Source organism: Rattus norvegicus, chromosome 6 (assembly GCF_036323735.1).
Source record: "Rattus norvegicus strain BN/NHsdMcwi chromosome 6, GRCr8, whole genome shotgun sequence".
Classification (NCBI taxonomy): Eukaryota; Metazoa; Chordata; class Mammalia; order Rodentia; family Muridae; genus Rattus; species Rattus norvegicus.
Window position 1 is genome coordinate 60,928,924 of NC_086024.1, and position 21,720 is coordinate 60,950,643.

Sequence of the window (21,720 nt, forward strand, 5' to 3'; positions counted from 1 at the left end):
AGTTATCAGAGCAAATGTGTGATATCAATTGAGAAGCATTATCCGATTAAAACCAGCCATCCTGAAATCATGAGGTCGAGGATCATTTGACAACAATCAAAATATTCTTCTATTCCCTTTTCTCATTCTTTGAATTACCAAATTTCTCAAGAGTGAGCAAGAAAGTGAAAGTTAGGGAGACCCTCCATAATTCGTTTAACCTACCTGATGACAGATTTCATCACAGAATTTCTAATAGTGATGGTGCGTGAACTGGAAAGTTGTTTCAGCAAAAATAGTTTTATACATGGCTAAAGGCGAACAGGTGATTGAAAGAAATAGAGGCTCTCCTTGAAAGAGGGTTTCAAAACAAACACTTGCTGCATTCAGCATAATGGGACAAGAAAAGGAAGCCAGAGAAATGAATTTGATATGCAAATAACAAAATTGGAAAAGAAGTTTAGTGTTGCGGGGAAAGTCTAAAAGCACAGATGTAGTGTAGCTGTCCCCAGTGTCTCGAGAAGGATGTTGATAAAAACTGGAAAAAAACTATTTTCACTACTTGACATTGATCACAATCCCATTACAATCTACTTCATTTTTAGTCAAAGCTTCCTCCTATCCTTCCAGAACTGATTTGTTAACAGTCACTGCCCTTTATTAAAGTGTACATATTTATAATGGACAAAAGCAAAAGTACTGATTGACTTTTTCCTATCCTAATTCTATTTGCATAATAATCAAGTAAAAGAGAGCCTGAAGAAAATGAATTGTTTATCTAGAACAAGTTGCCTTTTTTATGATTTCTGAGGTTTGCAGTTTCAACACACATAATATTAAACACCTTTCCCAATAACCCTGGGTGCTTTATTCAGAAACATGCATTGCTTCAATGATATTAGTCTCTTAGGAAACATAGAATTTTTACAAATATTTAGTCCTATACAAATATTGACTATGCCATTGTCTACAATATAAGTGACATTTCAAATCACTGGAAATACTACTCCAACATTCGATAAGTTTTTAAAGTCAGTTTTATTTGGTAATAATTTTAGATTCACAGAAAATTTACCAAGATTGTACAGAGAATTCCTGCATGTGTTTTATCTCTGTCTCCCTAAAGTTAGTATCTTATGTAATCATGGTATAGGAGCCAAACTTAAAAATGAATATTCAAAAGTAAAAAATTAACCTTCTTTTTTCTCTGTTTATTTGGGCAAATGGATCAGAATGTCAGTTTCTCTTCTTTCGGGAATTACAGGTCTTCTAAATCAATGTCCAAATTATTTGTACATCGAAATTCACAAGACAGGGGTTGGGGATTTAGCTCAGTGGCAGAGCTCTTGCCTGGCAAGCACAAGGTTCTGGGTTCGGTCCTCAGCTCCGAAAAAAAAAAAGAAAAATTCACAGGACAGAAAAAAGAATCTTGGAGCCTAGAATTAAATTCCCTTGTCTGCTCTTGTGCTTGAGCCTTCTAGAATGGTCCCAGGCAGTTTGGCCAGTGTTACCTGTACAGTCTAAGTAAACTCACGTGTCTGAAACGAACCCATGTATTCCATCTACACTGGAAAAATCGCAAGGTGGTGGGGTACGTCTATGAACTGGGCTTTGGAGAGACCAGCATTTCGTACCATTACAGAAGAAGCACTCTAAGGAAGGAAAATTATATTGCCTTAAAAAGGGCCTTTGTAGGTCCTTCAAGGGCTGATCTCAAGACAAGGCTGAGGAGGAATCTCCACACAGGAAAGGATAATAACCCATTCATGGCAGAAGGTGGAATTTAGTGAGAATCCCAGGTGACCTCAGAGTGATACTGCAGGGAGATAGGGTTAGGCATAGGGACAGAGGCAGACACTCATTTCCCCCAGAAAGGTGGGACTCTGCCTATAGTTATTGCTTTGTCATTTAATTTTTTGGTAGCTCTCATTTGGGGCTATGTTTGTTACCACATTATCAGTATATTTTTTTACCATCTTCACATTTTCAAGTGTTTTGGTGCAAGCCTTATAAATAAAGATAAGAGTGTGTACTCAGTAGTTTTAAAACAAAGACAAAACCATAAGACCAAAGGAGAGAAAGCCTATACTTTAAATCATAATGCAAACCAAAAGAGTTTAGCAAGACTACCTGCAATGCAATTTTTCATTTTCATTTTAAATTAAATCATGGGATTAAAACAATTTTCCTTTTTCTTCCTCTTTTAACAGCTTAGTACATTATAATAGCTATGACATTGAGTGATTGCTAAGTTAATGAGGCCATTGTTAGAGTTCTCTACAAGTTTAGAGTTAGATTTATAAAAGCTGCATTTGGCTGCCTGGCTGCAAGAAGGCCTTATTCTTGTTATATTTGCTTTGAAACAGCCTAATCAGGAAACAATTTTACATGATGGGTCAAAAGATGGAATTCCTTGAATAAAAGCTCAAAGTATCATGAGACAAAATGACCTCAAAGTTCAGGATCCAGAGCCTTTAACCTGCAGTCTGTGTGCTGTGCCATTATAGTACTCGAGCCTATGAACTGTTCATACCATTGGGCTTAAATATCTCAGAAATTGAAGCTACTGAGTAGTTTTGCCATTTGGGTCTCTTGTAAAACTTTCTCCTGGGTTTGGAAGCTAGTAAAGAGTCTCAAACGTCTACAAATAAAAATAAAAATAAGTAAATAATAGATAAATAATATAAAAGAAGAAAAAAGAAAAAAAACATATTCCAAATTTGATCATTTATAGGACTCTCCTATCTGCCAATTAGAGTAAATATTTCATTTGTGTGTTCTCATTCCTGTCAACTTGATGGCACATGCCTTTAGTCCCAGTACTAGAGAGGTATAGGCAGGCAGATTTCTATGAATTCAAGACTAGCCTGGTCTACAAAGAGTAGCCAGAGCTTCAGTTTATGGCCCTGTCCCCTAAAACAACAGTGAAACAAAAACAAACAAAAAAGCAATCAAACAAAAAATTGTCCTCACTAACCTGCCTCTCTAGAAATGTTAAATTATGCCCAATCAACGTGAAATGCGTCATTTAGTCTGCAAAACACATAAAGTGACTGACTTTTACTGGGTTTCCTATTAAAATAAGAAACACGTGCTGAAGAAAGAGGATGGGATAGGAAGGGTGGCATTTTATAGAGTTTCCATTTCAATTCAAGTCTCTGAAATGTAAAACTGGTCACCTTGCTCTCATTAATTTGCAAATCATTCAGTGTCATCTCTGCTATAAAGCACTGGGCTCTTAATGGGTTTAGGGAGAAAAGAAAATTATTTCTATGATTTAATTTAAAGTGAAAAATTGCAGTTAGTAACTTTGCTAATTTTGTCGAGGAACCTAGGAAAATTTTTATCTGATATAGGATTATTTTATGACGAGAATATACACATATTTTTATTACTTTTGAGACAAGAAAAGGATGAAAATGTATCAAAAATAGGCAGGATGTCTACCTACAATCATCCTTGGGCCTTCCTCAGTTTTTCTGCCCTTTCTCAAAGAAGTTAGACCCTGACTGTGAACTACTGTGAACTTGCAATGTACACTCAATGTTATAGCTTTCTCCTTTTGCAACACAGAGATACGATTCATGCGTAAATATTTTTTAAACACTAAATGTTTCATTGCTGTAAGTCATACAGAACACATTGAAGTCTATATAGATCCTATGGGCACAATGTCCCACAGCCTGAAGTATTCTATTTTCCTGAGCCTTCATGTGTGTTACCATAGACCTCATTTTGGTGTTCTGATCTGGTATGTGACAAGTACCATGGACCAGCAAAGGCTCAAACTGTATTTCTCTTTTGGGGAGAAAGAAGGATAAAGATTGAAACCTGACTATCACAAGAAGAAATGAAAGGTGTCTTGTCACAAGAACTGGTTTTGCTCGAGAAGTGCCTTAGGGCTAAGGAAAGCGAGAAGGATGAATGAGAAAGAGAAATGTCTAGAAAGAAGGAAAATCACTTGTAAAGTCCGTAAGATACAATAGAGGGACAATTTGCCTCTTCTTCATTGGCCATTTGGAAATACATGATCGTCACAACAAGGCTTATATGCTATCATTATCTTTTGCTTAAGTCCAATTATCCTTTTAAACATCCAGGGATGCACAGGAAAGACCCTCACAATGAAAAGTTATAACCTCCAACAGTGTGGAGATAGAGCAAAGAAAGATAATTCATATAGGATAAATTAAAGAAGTCCTGTGTGACTACATCTTATTACATCACACTTGTGAAGACAGGAAGAATATAGATCATGAAGGACGCTGTAGGTTTAATTAGACTATCCTAAATTCATATAAAGTCCCTGAAGAATTTTAAACAGCATGTTGGGGTGGAACAAAGTCGGGGGTGTGGAGGTCAAATGGAGTTGACAAGAGTTAGTTTCTATTTTAGATATATTAGTATAGTGGCAGTTTAGGTGAAGGAAATTCCAAAGGTAGTTGTTATTTAAAAAGCCCATTTAAGAACCAAGAAAGTAGATGCCCCAATCAGCATTATAAGAGAGCACCCTTCCAATTCTTGAAGGTCTAAGGGTTCTTTTTAAATTAGTGTTTGTAGGAAGTCATGCTGAAATAAGTCTTACCTTCTCAATGGGATCATTCCTTGCTAACTTCCCATAAATAAACTTCAAAAGAAAGATTCTGACTTTGTTTCGAATTGTTATATGTGCCCATAGACTTGTATATTATTGTGTGAGCCACTTCTGAGTAAAATCAAGAACAAAACACTATTCACAGTGGACATCTTTAGTTTGAGAAAGTTTGATTCTGAGTTTAACTTGGTGGATCACACAAGACCCACGCTAGATAGATGTAGGATCATTGGCATAGGGGACAAAAACTGTGCACTCTCTGGGATCCTTCAGAAGGGCAAAAGTGGACAAAATAGGTTACATATTAAGATTTCAAGTTTTGGTGGTTCTGCACTTGACCATATTAAAAAAACTATAGGTAAGATGTCCCATTCTGAGGATGAGACATAGACCATGGTTTAAGCAAGAATTTCTGAAAAGGAAAGCAAGAGCCCAAGGAGAAATAGATTTTAAAATAACTACAACAGTTTTCCACTACCATGCAAATTAAGTCAGCCTATCCCGATGACCTCACTGTTCACACTGCTCAAAGTTCCTCTGAGATCGATAAGGTTTGGAAACAAACTGGATCATACAAAGGATGTAGTGCATAGGCAATGTACAGCACCAATGTCTTTCTTCCCATGCTGTAAATTAACTGTGTTCTCCCACTAGCCAACGTGTGATGAAGCCCCCTAGCAGGAGTTTCAGTAGCATCGACACTTTAACCACTACACTGAAGCTTGATTTGGGGAAAAGTATTTGCTCTACAGAATACATTCAAAAAATAATTTTCAAAATGTTATGTATTTATGATTGCAAAATTAAATCAATTTTATTTAATGCTATTGCTTGGCCAACAAATTTAAAGAAATAAAATTGATCTTTTTGTAAATGGGTATTTGAGAAAATGGGTTAGCGATCCTTTTGAACATAAGAAGTGTTCTGCTGAGGTAATGGAAAGACAGTGACTCAGATTCCCCAAGGACCAGTATCCTGCACCATGCTCTGGACAGTGACTCAGATTCCCCAAGGACCAGTATCCTGCACCATGCTCTGGACAGTGAGTCAGATTCCCCAAGGACCAGTATCCTGCACCATGCTCTTCACAGGGGTTCTCCATGTTTGTCTGTGATGTGGGAACAAAAGTTCAGGCAAAGAGTGAAGTCACTTACTGAACTTTGCCACTTGATACAGGAAAATAAATATACTTCTGAAGAATCTCACTATAACAGTTAAATGCTCTGATTTTGAAGTGACGACATCACAGTAGATGCTATTTTGTGTAATAAGCTTCTTAAGTTCTTAACTCACTAAGTTCGACATGTACCTCTAAAACAATGTAGAAAAGAAAAATAGATAAGTAAATATAAACTTAATTGATGTTTAGAAACTACGAATTCCTCTGAGAAATCACCATTACTCATAGTAATTCCTATTCTGTAGGACTGCCATGAAAGCAAAATTAATCAGCAAAGAAACAAAACCAGGGCCTAATGATGTGGTGTCATGGTGTGGCAAAACTCTGGCAGGCTTTCTTTAATCGTCTGCAATGTGTTGCCATGTACTTGTCTTTAAAGCTATATGGCAAATTGCAAACTTCCTTCGCAGTTGGTTTTCAAAGAATTCTCTACAGCCTTTAACACAGTAAGTTATGCAAATGAAAGCATGTTCTTTCACATAAGAAATCTTAAAAGAAAACATCAAGACTGTTGATTTTTACTAGAATTCAACTTAATTTCTCATATAAAATGTCCAATCACATACCAATATCAGGCACATAAAATCCCACTCAAGTGATGTCATCTAACTGAATTAAAAGAAGAAAGGATTTGGCTCAAAGAAAAATAATTTAAATTGTGAAAAAAAAAGGCTTGTCAATTCTTTGCCATGCACTTAAATAAATGAAAGAGACAATAAAACCACTAAATAGGAAAATAGCATGTTATAGAAGACATATACAAATTCGATCCTTGTAGGAGAAAGGCCAATATTTATTTGCTTGAGCCAGGAGAATGGGCTCAGCAGCTGTTAATAGTTAAAACTCTCTCATCGCATGTAAGCAAGGTTCCTGTAAGGACTGAAGAGCATTCTTTGAATGCACTCTGAATACTGGCTCCAGAAGAATACGTTACATAGTAACATTTGACTGTCTTTCAGCTTTTAAATGGAGGTAATCATCATGTTGTTTTAATGTGGATGTTACACACACACACACACACACACACACACACACACACACACAGCAAGAGGGAGGGATGGAGGGAGGAAGGGAGAGATAGATAGATAGATAGATAGATAGATAGATAGATAGATAGATAGATAGATAGATAGATAGATAGAGATCTAAAGATTGAAATATTGTATTTGTAACCAAATATCCCTAAAATGATAAACTCTGGAATCAAGTATGTGCTCTGTATTTGGGTTCTCTCCATTTGCTTGTTGGTGGCAGTGGTAGTTTTTTGTTTTGTTTTGTTTTGTTTTGTTTTGTTTTGTTAAGTCAATGGCCTCAAATTCTCTATGTGTCTAAGAGTTAACTTGCATTTGCTACTCTCTTCCCTCCATCTCCCAGTTACTGGGATTCCATGTGTGTGCAACAAAAGTATTCTATTTGGTATTTTTAAAGACCCAATCATGTTATGTAGCTAAGGTTGATCCTGTAATCTTCACTCTCCCAATTGCTGGGATTACAATTCTCTGGAACCACACCTAGCTGGATAGTATATACCTTTGAATGGAAAATAAAAGACAAGCCTGTAACCTGGATGTATGATGCATGATCTGTTGCCTCTGACCTTTGTCAAGCTCTACCTAATTTTGCTAGTCTGACTATAACAGACAGTTGACCTAAATTTATATAGTCCCGTATGTAGAATAGATGTCAAGCCTATCAGACTCCTGGAATTGAAATATAATCCTGAGCTTGCAAGTCATATGTGGACATCAGGAAGGAGGAATGGCACCTCTTCTCAAATTCACTCTGTATTCATGATCCATGGTTGTGTTCTACTCAAAGTCCCCATGTCATGGAATTCCTAAGGCTTGTTATAGAATAATCAACCCCAGAAATTGCATTGCTTTTTAGTGTCTCCTTTACAAATGTAAGAGAGTTTTCTGGGATGGCTACATACATGTAAATAAATGGAAAAAATGAGGCTAAGGAAAACTAGAGTGGGATTCAAGGCTGGTTTAAGCATTCTGAAAGAGACCACATGTTCAGTTTTGTCTATCATTTTAGGCCCTTGCTTTTGTGTTATTTGAAAATGGATAACAATGTAAACACGAAAAATGATAAATGTAGATACAGTTTTTACACTAGAATGTAGAAATCGGTAGCTATTTTCTTTTGTTTTAGAGGTTTGATTTAACATCCAAGTTTTGAGGCCTCAACCTTTCTCCCTGCTTCCATATAACTCCTATGTACTCCTGATTATAACTGAAAAGTACATAAAAAGAAAGATTTTGATGACTAAGGGATAAACCTCTGAAAAGACACTGTCCTGATGTTTGACTTTTAGGAGACAGTACTTGAATCCAATTCCGTCTGGTACCAATTCTTTCCAAGAGATATGTAAATTTCCTGAACTGCTGAGGGAAAAACATGAATTCTTCAGCTCTTTACTGCTTTAAAAGTAGGGTTTACTAAAAAAAATTGTTCTTATTGTTATACTGCAAGAAATGAGTGGATATAATTGTAGTGCACTGTGGAAACTGTAAAAATACGCTGGCTTGGAGGTGCTTACCCTCAAGATGTTGCCTGTCTAAAAGTTGACATGAAACCATAAATGATCATAATATTTGAAAGTGAAGAGCTTCCAATGCAATGTAAAGATTTGATGTTTACAGCCACTGTCATAATGTGCCATTATAACTACCAAATTTATTCATTTGTGTGACACATTTACAGATGGTGACCTTCTATATGATAATCCTAGTACATTTCCTTAGAAAATTCTGTTTTCTGGGGTCTGTTGCTCCATGACTTTTGGTTCTTAAGATTTATGCTCCTGTGCGGTATGGGTCTGGGCTTCATTAGCACCTGATTTACCATGAGTGCAGATGGTTGTTGGAAATAAAAAGTCAGCCATTTCCTCTGATTAAATCTCTCATGGGCGGCATCTCGCTCACAGCTACTTCCTCACGATTACATATGATTCATTCCCAAGCAGAACAGTGATTATTATATGATTGTTAAATCTAAAGTGGAAAGGAAAGTAGAATATTAGGAAAAGTCTAGTAGCTTATTAATATATATTATGTGCTACAATGAAAATGATTTTACATAAGTATTAGCAAAAATGATAGATTTATGGAGGATGAGAGAAAATTACTCTATTGTGACAATTGAATATAACTAAAAGAATTCAGAATTTTTCTTCTTTGTCTGTCTTTAAGTTTTGCCCGCTTGTCCTGTTTCAAGAGCTTATTACTTAAAATAGCAACCTCCCTGAAATGCATCCTTATTTGGGTCAGTTGAAAAGATTAGAGGCCCATTTTAAATTTTTTTTCTTATTGTGAACCTGGTAAAGAGTGGGAGAGATAGATTGATAACTTCAATATCACTATTTGTAGAGTTTAGGCAAAACCAGATTATTTTTCTACTAGAATTGATCTAATTGGAAACAATGCAAAGACAGTTTCTATCAGACGCATCTTTTATGTGGAATAAAAATAGAATCTGAATCATTTCATCAACCCAAGATTTTTCTACTGTGTTGACTTGGTAGAGTTGATGACCACACAGGATAGCAGCTATCCTGATTGTATAGCCTTGTTCTATGCCTGGATGCGTTACTATTTTTAACTACAGATTCATAGTTCATGTTATGGTCTAATTGTTTCACTGAGAAACAAATTTACCCAAAGCTCACCTGTCTAACACATGTCCATTATTCAGGGCTGTTTAAGTGACTTCATATACCTGCGGGTTTCTCTGGGAAAGCCCAATGATGACTTGAAGTCGTACTGTCACTACTGGCTTTAAGGGCACCTTTGTTGTGTCTGCCCAAAGCTTATGTGGCAGTAATACAAAGCAAATGCAAAGCTTGACTTCAGATTTACAAAGAAGTAAAACGGCTCTGTGTGCTATTTTTCCCATAGGCACTGCTACTAACAATGCCCTTCACAAGAACCTGTGATGTAGCTCTCATATCTGTCCCTGGCCTGCCAACATGCCCTTATCTCTCCTTGCAATAGCACTAGATTCCAATCCTGCAAAGTTTCCTCTACTTGGCTTTAGAAATCTGTTTCTTTCTGCCACATGGCCTTTGTGATTATAGTTACTTGAGGAAAAAATATATTTCCTTCCCAGGAACTGTAGTGTCTTGAATTCTATGATCATTTTTTTCTACATCTATGTAGTGTCATGGTAATTTTTGCAATCCTCTATACTCTAGAAACTATGGGTGGATCCTACAGAAGCTTTCCTGATTTCAATGTAGGCTGTCCTCACACTATCTGCAATCTATTATATTTTCACTTTATTTATCTGTATTTCCACACTATACCACTCATAGCTAACAGTTCCTTGAAGCAAGAATAAATTGGTCCCTGTGTCTGGGTTAGCTGAGAGTAAACTGGTAGATGGACTAATCTCAGGGGTCTAGAATTCATCACCAAGTTGGTTTCTGTTGTGAGTTTTACCACATTAATATCACAGTGCTCCAAGAGGGAGAACTTGACACTAGCCAGCTTTTTTGACTCTGGAGCCCACTGAACATCATTTCTGCATCATTGTCAAGCTAAGCCACAAGGCTAGATTCCATGTGCTAGAAAGAGATTTTCTCCTGGAAGGGAAAAGTAGGACAGTTTCACTGCACATAACCAAGCATCCAGGGAAAAGGTGAATCTGAGTTATTGAAACATTCTTCTGGTATATTCAGCGACAATGAATTAATTTCAAATATGGTTGGCACTTATGAGCATTCTGAGAATTAGCTGTATTGCCTGATATGTTTCAGGATCTTTGAGAAGGTAGTCTATGGAACACCCATCTGGCTATAAACTCAAGAACTAGTTCTTTAATTCTGAGCGTTAGTAGGGAATCTATAATTGTGTTTGAACGAGTAGTGGCTAAAAGCAATATGATGGCAAACCCTATTTATTTTGATCATTCATAAATTCCCAGCACTGGAGTAGGGGCTGAAACATAAGGAGAATGAGTGAATAAATAAATGAGTGAATGAACACTGATGAAATTTTCTTTACTTGGTATTCTTGGATATTGTTTTATTTGTGTGTATTTCAATGTCTAGGTTTTAAAGTCCTAGTGAGATGGCTATGTAAAAATAAAAGCCTTGATCATATGTACAGCCCTGTGAATTCTCTAATATGCTCCTCAAAAACATTTACAGACATTAAAATATTATATAAATAAGAATGCTCTGAATGTTTTATTTGTGACTATTAAGCATGGCTCACACCAAAAGAGCCTCTGGGAATTTTATTTTCTTACTGATGGGCTCAAAATGACAGTAGACTGCTCTCACTGATCTGTGTAATATGTCCGTTCAGTCAAGAAGCATCTTTCGATGAGTCACTAGTGAAAATGAGTAACCGTAAATAAATAGGTAATAAAATTCAGAATATGATGACGTCAATCTGCATCTAAGTTGATATCTGTATCCTGTATTCAGGTCTCAGTACTTCTTTTTTGAGTAAGGTTGTCACTTTGTTCTGACTGGATAGGGAAAACAGATGACTTTTTTACTTCTGATAATCCATGAATCATGGTACTATATTTTAACCTAGGAAAAGTAATTGTGATTTGGTGATTTGCTGAAATGCTTATTGAAGACAGATTTATCTTTAAATAAATGTTTTCCAACAGAATTGATCCTCCTTCATTACCTCCTTCAGGGTGCAATTTTCAACATTGGCTAGGAAAGCTTTAAAAATAAAACAGTAGAAATCATATAATAGAAAAAGATGAAGAATGATTCTCTTTATACCTCTCTTAGAATCATGTCACGTGTACCTGACTGTGTTGATGTATGATTAATCCCAAGATGGGGGTGACTACATCTGTCAATTAGTTTTTGTACAAGACAGGTTGAATGTTGTATATAAATACAGCTTCATGATGGAAACAACAAAACAGAACATGATATTCTGGGAGTTATCTGGGTCCCTCTTGATGTACATCAGTGACAAAAAAAATGCAATCTAAGTAATCATAGCTGTACTTATGCATGTGTTCTGCTATATAATTCTTCAATTTGATTTAAAACATCAATATTTTCAATATAACTCAACTAGCAGCCTGACTCCTATACCTTATCATTTTGTGAGATAATTAATGTTTATGTAACTACTCTTCACAGCATCATAGAAAGGAAAACTGTCCTTTTTTTTTAGTTTGTGTCACAGAATTTTTATAAACCACAGCATTTTCAAAATGCAAACCTGTGCTTCTTGTTAGGGAACCTGAAAAGGACTGCTGATGTGTAAAGGAAAACAAAAGGTAAAACGCTTAACTAATTGTCAGAGAATAGAAACAAGCTTTATTAGAAGGTTTTTTTTTTTAAGTTGTGAAACCGCAGCAGCCCTCACAGAATAAAAGGGAAATAATGTGTGAAGGAGGCAGAGAGGTGTAATTTTGTTCCTTGATCCTGCAGGTTTTACAAATTATACTAAAAATTGCTTAGAAGACACATGAAAATACAGCAGGGTACAGTAAAATAGATTCTAATGACATAGATTATAAAACAGAGTTAGTTTTTCAGTGAAGAAAGCAACTGTGTTTGCGTATGTGTGCAAGCATGTAATGTGTGAACATATATGTGCACGTATGTGTATGCGTCTAAGTGTGCATAGTTCTGTGTGAATTTGTTCATGTGTGAATATATACATATACACAACTTTATTTGTCTTGGTGAACTTTCTATGGTGAGAGTACTCTGCCAATTGTGTCAAATGAGTTTCCTTTTGAACAGACTAAGCATTTGCTACTTAGCAAATTTATTTTGTTTTGTAGAAAATGAATATGATCCATTTTCCATTTATGAATATAGTCATTCTTTCAATATTCTACCCCAGCTTTCAATTTAAGTGACACAAATAATTTCTTTACATTTAGTTATCAATTTTGGCTAGACTCTATACGTTCCTCTTTTCATTTCTGACAGGTAATTTAAATATTTTTAGAGAAAGTTTCGGACCTCAGGGAATATTTTCTTGGTGTAAATATTACGACTGAGCTCTCTAAATTGACAGAAGGCATGTGAACAGGTGTGTCACAGGAGGCACCCCTTCCTGTACTGTGACAGTCTCACTAACTGCTTTCTGTTCTAGACTGAACTCTCTGACTATAATAAAAGCATCGTAAACAAATCGAGGCTACATTAAACGGGGGTGACTAATGATGAGGTTTGAAAATTAAATATTTACATGTGTGAATAATGCTAAGGACACTTGATAGTACAGAAAATGAAGAGAGGACAGAAGATTCGGAGATCCTTGCACAACCACTCATGAGCTGAAAATGTGAACACAAATTCTTCATTTCGGCTCTGTTCTCTCATCCATTGCTGAAATTAACAGTATTGCATGTCAAACACCACTTCACTGAGCGTTTTTCAAATGTGCCATTGATGGCAACACACATATGCATTACCTCTCAAATTGTGGTATACTGTATGCAAGTCTGCTTTTGCTGCAAGAAAGGATCCACAAAGAAGTGAACAGCCTAGTCTGTTTCTGTATTTCACAAACATAGAAATCCAGACACACAGCTTCACAGTTTAAGTATCAGTAAATCTACTCTGCAGGAAGCCTAAGTCAGTCCTTCTGAGTTTTCCTTGCCTTCTTCCTTGTAGGGACGCAAATAGCAGCCTCCCCATCTCCTTAAAATTACATCCTTCCCTAAAGATACACCAGAACAAGAGGGGGACAGAACCTTCACTCTGCGTGTGACCTTCACCAGGGAGAAAGACTCTCCTAGAGGCCTACAGGATATGTTTTTGAGGTTTCGTCATCCACTCTAGATCACTCAGCCACATTCCTGTACTTTGCTTCAGGAGATGGTAAAAGAAGCTCTTAAAAAGGAACATGAACACAAGTTTTATCCAGGATTGACCCGTTGGACTTTTGACCTATCTCAATGTGTTCTTTATAGTTTGGGGACAAGATTCCAGGTGATGCTGTAGTCACTATTGTATTCAATGGGAGACATTTTTCAAAGGGAAAAGAGACCTCTGGAATTTCTTAAGATTCCACTACTTTCTATAAAATGTCAAAAGTCACTTCTATACCTCTTGGGCTCTGTGAGACAGCGTCGTGCTCAGTAAGAAAGGCACTTATTCCTATCCTAAAATTAAGTTTACTCTTCCTCACTGGTTACATAAAGAAAGACTTTTGACAGTGGGCTGGAGAGATAGCTCAGTTGTTAAGAGCACTAACTGCTTCCAGAGGCCCTGAGTTCAATTCCTAACACATGCTGGCTCACCACCATTTGTAATGGGATCCGATGTCCTCTTCTGGTGTGTCTGAAGACAGCTAACAGTGTGCTCATATAAATAAAAAGAAATACATTCTTTAAAAAAGAAATACTTATGAGAAATCATTGATTTAAATAAAAGTTCTAAACATGTCTGGTCACTGATTAAACTGTTACATACTTAGTTTCAGGTAATAACGAAATTATCAGCCATTCGAGGTATATACTGTGTGTATACAACACTCTGATGACTTGGAAACATTGCTGCTTTAATTGTTTTTGATCTCACCATATAAATAAGATATAATGTGTGGTCAAAGCCAACAAAAAGAATATTAAGAGGAGTGTTAACTTTTTATTATCTATCAATGGGAAACTTTTATACATACAACACTGATTGCTTCATAGGCTTTTTTTTTAAAGAAAAAAATTTAAAGCACTAAATATACTAAAATGCCTTATTTCTGAGAGTATATTTTTATACACTCACATGAGAACATGTGCTTAGTCTTGTAAATGTACTTCAAGTTAAAAATTATATTTTTAATAACATCCGTCTTTTGTTACAAACCAAGATGGACTATTATGTGAATCTCTCTGACATTTCTATGGCTTGCTTCAGTGTCTCCCTGGGATTTAACAAGCACATCTTATGAGTGGGATAGAGGCATTTTTATGCATCATTTTTTACAAAAAGTAATCCATGTCTCTACCTGTTGTGTGGAAGCATAAGACTTGTTTGCTCTTTGATGTAACTGTAAGATCCCTCAGCTGCAGTCACAGCATTGTCTCTTCCTGATGAACTCCTGTCAACATTATTCTCTTACTGTGGAAGACATGAATAGCTGTGGGCAAAGGAAAATAGATCTGAGATTCTAAATAAGAGGGAGTTTGTTACACAATTGAGAATGATATAGTACAAGTCACTTGCACCACTGGTATGTTCATATAGATAGTGATCTACTACCTTCAAATACTTAATTATTGACACTACAACTTTTATAACATGGAGTAAATGTCCCCATGCACTTTTCTTAAGCAGAAAGCACTTTTCTTTTTCTTAATCATTTATTGATATATTTACTTTTGCCAATTTCTTTTTAAAAGGCTGATTTTACTTGGGTTGCGTTGGGTCGGGACTTAGTTGTTAACAAGCAAATGTTCTAGAGTCCTCCATGCAATGTAGGGTTTCCCGGGAGACTTCAAGAAGTGAGCACACCTTTGTTCCAATTGATGGTGCCACACCTATGTCCATATGGGAGGAGCTAAATAGACTCAGTGGTCATGGGAGAAAGAATTTGAGAGTGAAAAGGGGTGGAATCCATGACCATTATCTCAGGGAGCATGGCAGCAGTCAGGCAAGCATGGTACTGGAGTAGTAACTAAGGCCTTACATCTTGGGATACAGCAAGGCTGAGAGAGGTAACTGGGTAAAGTGACACCTCAGAGCCCATCCCCAATGACATACCCCCTTCTATCAAGGTCATACCCCTAATCCTTCCACGCAGTTCCATCAACTAGGGATGAGATATTCAACTGTATGAACTTATTATGGCTGTTTGTCTTCAAACCACCACAAATCCCTAGTCTTCCCTTTGTTGATCCTTGCAGCAAAGAAGAGAGCACACAGCTGCTCTGAGGACACTCACTCCTCTAAACTGCCCTTTCCAGACACTGCCTGTTCACTAGTTAAATAAGGCTCTAATGGGTCCTTCCAGCTGACTCCTGCCATACTTTTAAAGGATTTTTTCATTATGTCTGGGAATATATGAAAAATTCTGGACCCCGTGTTAACGTAATGTTTTGTTTTGTGCAGTGAAAACGAATCAAAGTGACTTGATTTCCTATTTTAATTCTGTAATCAATCAGGCTGTGTGTCCTTCCCCAACATTGTCAATCAAATCCAGGTCATATTGTACTTCACGGTATCATATGGCTTTGGAAGATTAGAATGAAGAACTTCAGTAAAGTTAAAATTTTTGCCGTTCATAAAACACCCTTTTCATGTTTGAGATGACTGTTGGAATTTGGAACACCTTAAGTAAAAATGTAAAACATTTGACTTAATTCTGTGTTAAAAGTAAGTTAGGTAGAACATTATGTTTCTGGGTGCTTTTAAATGTCCAAGATCAAGAGGAATTTCAATGCTGAATCATTCAAACACCCTTGAAAAGTATACAAGCACCTCCTGGAAGACTGTTGGATTCATATTTAGTAAGTGCTTTCTGCCTTCCCACCGAATGCATGGCAATTGTACCTGTAAGATCCAAACATGACTTTTAGAGATGATATCACTGAATTAAACTTTCTGAATATTTATGGAATATTTCTACATAAGATGAATTAAATGCTTGCATCTCCCTCATTTACTATGCAGCCTTGTCAGAAACAACCTGCATGCCTGGTTAGGCACATCTCTACTTTTTTGCAGAAGGGCACTGGCAGTTCATATTTTATATTATTTTGTTTGTTTGAAGCATTCATGTTATTAAAAAAGAAGAAGAAAGAATGGAAGGAAAGGAAAGCTAGCCATACTCCAACAAAATATATCATCAAAAGCTAAATTGCCTAGTTCAAAGTTAAATATTCATGAACTAAACAGTAACTAAATTTCATAATGACAAAACAATTTGTTTCAACAAAATATTGTGCAGCTCACATTTCTCTGAAGATATGTAAAACACAAAATTGCTCTTAGTGAGGAAATATCAGGTAAATGGGAGTTTGTTTTTCTTCATTTTTACCTGAACATCTGGTAACTGAACATTTTGAATATTGATTGCAGATTTACAATTAAATTCATTGGAGAAAAGACTTCACACATTAATTAATATTATAATTACATGCATAACTTTTGCATGTGGACTTTGTAGACATTCCTCATCTTACTTGGAGTTATAAATCCTGTCCAAATGTGCAATAAATTTGATTCTATGAGACCATTTCACGAATGAATGTCCAGTTCCCATATCTTCAAATCCAACGAGATGTGATTTCTCTCACAAATCTGCGTCTGAATTATTCGGATCATTTTCTATTGTGAACCGTAAAAATAGAAGGCATACAAGCCTGAATGTGCTTCTTTCGCATTTCTACAACCTGAGGACCAGTTTGCTTTTAAAAAATAAAATTTAACAGCCTTTAATTTGTCATGTGGATCTGATTCTATGTGTTCTTTATTGCCTCCATATATTTATCGAAGTGAAGCATAAAAGGTTGGAATAATGGAGAATTTAAAGCAGTTTCTGCACATGAGCAGTAATGCTAACTAATATGGTGAATAAAGGCTGAATGTAAATTCTCAAGATTTCTGTTTCTTATGAAGTTTTTGTGAAATAAGTGTTTCTCTGCTGCTGGAAACAATCTTCTTAGGAAAGTATGACAAACTTTGATAGGCAGAATGGAAATGAAAGGGAATTATCATTTGCATAGAACCCTAATCCTCGTGAATTTATTTCATTTTCCATCTGCAATGTGATATTATTTAGATCACAAAACATGAAAAATATGAGACATTGACCTTTCATGCTACTACCTCCCACTTCATGTTAACCAAGGTAGAGCACACACCAGTAAGAGTCATGTTGGCTGCTGTGGTCCTCACTCCTTCCAAGTCTCTTGAATTGTTCCTCTTTTCCCTTTTCCTTGCCTCTTGTCTCAGGCCCTCGTTTTCGTTTTGTTTTCTACCATGTTCTTTTCAAATTACCAGCAGGCTAATCATTCAACCCATGTCTTCATTCCTAGATTTATCTATTCAAAAAATAAAGCAGGATGTGTCCCTGAACTAATCATACACTTCTTTGAGTGTTTCATTATCCTTAACCTTTAACTTTAGCAAACATGTTGTGAACATGTGTTCATGTTCACTATGATGTTCTGTCAGATTGCACTGCCCAGGACAGAACGCAGATCTTTCCTTTCAGTGCTTCCTACAAATAATCCATGAAATCCTCTTTCCAAGCTTTTTGGATTCACTGAAGCAAAAGGATTCGAGCCATTTAAGAATGTGCACATCGGGGTTGGGGATTTAGCTCAGTGGTAGAGCGCTTGCCTAGCAATCGCAAGGCCCTGGGTTCGGTCCCCAGCTCTGAAAAATAGAAAAGAAAAAAAAAGAATGTGGACATCATACTGAGCCTGGAGACCCTGGTGGAGGAGTTAGGGGAAGGACTGAAGGAATGAGGGGGTTTGCAACCCCATAGGAGGAACAACATATCAACCAAACAGAACTACCAACCAAAGAGTACACAGGGATGAACCCAAGGCTCCAGCTAGATATGTAGCAGAGGACTTCCTTATCTGGCATCACTGGGACCCCTCCTTTGGTCCTGTAGGGGCTGAATGACCTAGGGTAGGGGAATGCTGAGGCACAAGTGGGTGGGCAGGTGGGGGAGCACCTTCATAGAGACAGGAGGAGGGGGAGAGGTTGGGGGCTTAGGGAGGGGAAACTGGGAAGGGGGATGATATTTGAAATGTAAATAATTAAAATAACCAATAAATATGAAAAGAAAGAATGCTTACACAATACACATATTTTTTTAGCTAACATTTTAATTGTTGTTTTACATACCTGCCTGTAATTGTAATTTTGCAACATTCCTTATAGTTTGGTCATAATGTAGCATGAACAATTGCACTTGAATCTTTAGAACTTAACACAGTAGCACGTGAAGGTAAATGGTCCGACTAAAGGCTTGTTGAGTGAATGAACAAGCTAATGACTGAATCCACAGGTGTCCGAAACAACTGCTGGCACAGATGTGTTACACCTGCTCATTACAGAAACCTGATTTTTTTTTAAAAAAGGCAATGATATAGAATTCATAATCAAAATATATCTTATGAATATGTGGACTTCTCACTGAACTAGCGCAAATACTATGTTCTTAGAATGATGTCTTTAGGGCATCTTATATAAACCAATATTATCTTTCATATAGAAGGATGTAATTTTATCAGAATGAATCAATTGGGAAATATTTTAAATTTTACAAAATTTCAGCCATTCTTAATGTGACCATTTGTGTACATATAGACACAGGTCTACAGATTGTAATACTGTAGTCATTCTATTTATGTTTTGACATATGTGCTCTCAGGCTTTAAATTAATAAAAATATTCTGTGGGGGAAGTAAGAGTTTATGGTATCAAGATCTGATGAAATTTGACATTGATTTTATTCTTTGGCTTACTGGCTTGCATATATTTGAAAGAAGGACTTATGGAATTTTTTAAGCAAATAAAAATGTGTGAGCCTAAATGTTAATGAGTGTGTCTGAATAATATAAGATTGTTTTCTGTAAATTTGTACTAGAAATTTTATGTCAATAGACCATAAAAATAAGTTCGACATTAAGTTCCATGTAGTTTTCAAAACAATTTCATTTCAATTAATTAGTTACACCTTTGTAGAACGTCTTCATGTCAAAATGTTCACAATGTAATAAAATAGCAACATATCAATATTAGAAAATTTATGTGAGTTATATTCACACACTGTAACACAATTTCAACATCATTTTGATATGTGAAAATGTCATTTTACTTATATTTTATTCTATTTGAAGGCATATTCCTTATCAGAGATTTGAATAATTTAAAATTGTATTTATTCATAAAAAAGAATTTTAATGTATTTTAGTATTATAAAAGTCTAGTTGAACTCTGAGAAATTACAGTAAGTGATCATGAATGTAATTATTTGATACAAAGAGACAAACATGTCATCATGGAGTGACAGAAGAAAAGTATAATATTACTTAAGATGTGTTGTGCTGAGTTGGGTTTTTTTGTTTTAATATCTCCATCTTCTGGGCATTATCCTTTCTTGCTTGGTGCTTTCGGAGTGTATCATCACTTTCTACTGCTATCGAAATGAAAAATATATTCTGTTAAGACAATTAATCCTTCTTTTAAACTAGTAAACTCTAGCTTTAAGGCGATCAATATGTTTTTTAAAAATGCTTTGAATCCTTTCAATTAGTAAAGAACATATAGCTAGCTATTTAAAAATTATAGGATAGCATATATATGTTCTTTTCTCTCAGGAAAATCTCAGAACATTGTTAATTTTTTTCCTCTTATAGCTATAAAATTGATTGTTCAAAATAAAGTTGTTTCAGACACAAGAATTACAAGTTCTAAGACCATTATTTTTAATGTCTGATACCAATAGAAGACTCTGTAAGATCAGCCCGTCCCTGTAATTCCTTCAGGGACTGTCATTCAACTGGACACCAACATACCAAACTTTGAAATTATGTGATAGAACACTGCATATCCTTAAACATTTCCTGTAGAATTGAATGTTTCTTAGTTTTATGTTGGCTTGACAGTAGCTAGAGTTACTTGAGAAGAGAAAGCTTCAACTGAGATCCTCCTGTAAGATATACCTATAGGCAAGCCTGGAGCTAAGGATCTTAAACAATGACTGGTGCAGAAGGGCGCACATCACTGAGGGTGATTTTACCCCCAGAAAGTAGCCCTGGGGTATAAAAGAAATGTGACTGAGTAAGCCATACAGATAATGCCAGTAAGCCAGCATCCTCTACAGCTTCTTCACTGTGTGCCTCCAGGTCACATGGTGAGTTCCTGTTGTGACTTCCTTCAATGATGCACTATGCTGTGGAAGGGAAATTAACCCTTTCTTCCTCAAGTTGCTTATAGTCCTGGTGTTTTATCACAGCAATAGGAACCCTAACAAAGATATAAAGCAGGGTGGAGTGTGAGAATTTTTTCAATCCCTTTGGATATGGTGATTGTCTAAGCTGCCTCTCTTTCTTTTTTTTTTTCAGAATGAAGAACAAATTTTGGTACTTTGAGTTTGGCACATCAGAAACCTTCTCAGCCACCTGCAAGAAACTGCATGAATCTGTAGAAATAGAAGTAAGAACAATGGGCTCGCTTTTGTAATAGAATGGAGTGGTTTGTGTTCGCTTGTTTGGTGTTGTTGTATGGACCCTACCAAGAAATATACTTTACCAATTGATATAGGTTTACCCACAATTCTAAGATATGACTTTTGTCACTCATAATGAATGTTATGTTATCTGAAATTAAACTTAAGACTTGAGTATGAGTTGTTTTAACTTCATAAAATGGAGAGATGTAAAAATAAAACTTTGGAAAGCACTGGAGACTTTGCTGTGAATAGCTGGAATGAAAAAATATGTCATATTTTAAAAGTTGTTGAAAATAAAAAAGAAAACTACAAGAAAGGAAACCAAACAAGCAAAAACTAACATTTTCAGATTTCAATATTTCATAACTTTAATATAATGCATTAAAAGTCTGCTTTCTTTCACAGAAAAACTTAAAATACATCCATTCTCATTTTCTTTCAATAATTAGCTAGGTTTCTCAGTTCACAAGGTTGCCATTCTCAATTACAGATATAAGGATAAGAGATCCCCACAAAAGAGACCAATTATTATAAGAGAAGACGCACTTCAGAAAGATAGGTCTGCCAAAAATATCTAGACCTTGTAGTAATCAAATATTTGAGAACATTCTCTAAACATGGAGGGATTCTAAAGATTAAACAAAAAGTTGTATTTTGTATGAGTAGCAAAAGTCAAAACAAACGGAACTGTAAACAATAATGATTAGCGGATATGAATACAAATATTGCATTTGATGTTTTTGATTTTTAAAACAAATACACAAATTACATTGTCTCCTGGTTCCTCAGGTATTGGTACATTTTCAGGTAATAATAGAGACCAGAAGGGA

At 35.9% G+C, this 21,720-nt stretch overlaps 1 protein-coding gene across 12 annotated transcripts in view; it reads left to right on the forward strand.

Moving 5' to 3' along the window:
• Positions 1-21,720, forward strand: part of Dgkb (diacylglycerol kinase, beta) — a 756,320-nt gene that overhangs the window by 560,823 nt on the left and 173,777 nt on the right. For all 12 annotated transcript variants that reach the window (XM_063262362.1, XM_017594328.3, XM_063262364.1 and 9 more), the window contains one exon: positions 20,784-20,874. In XM_063262362.1, the coding sequence (XP_063118432.1) occupies positions 20,784-20,874 (91 nt within the window). The remainder of the gene's footprint in view (positions 1-20,783; positions 20,875-21,720) is intronic.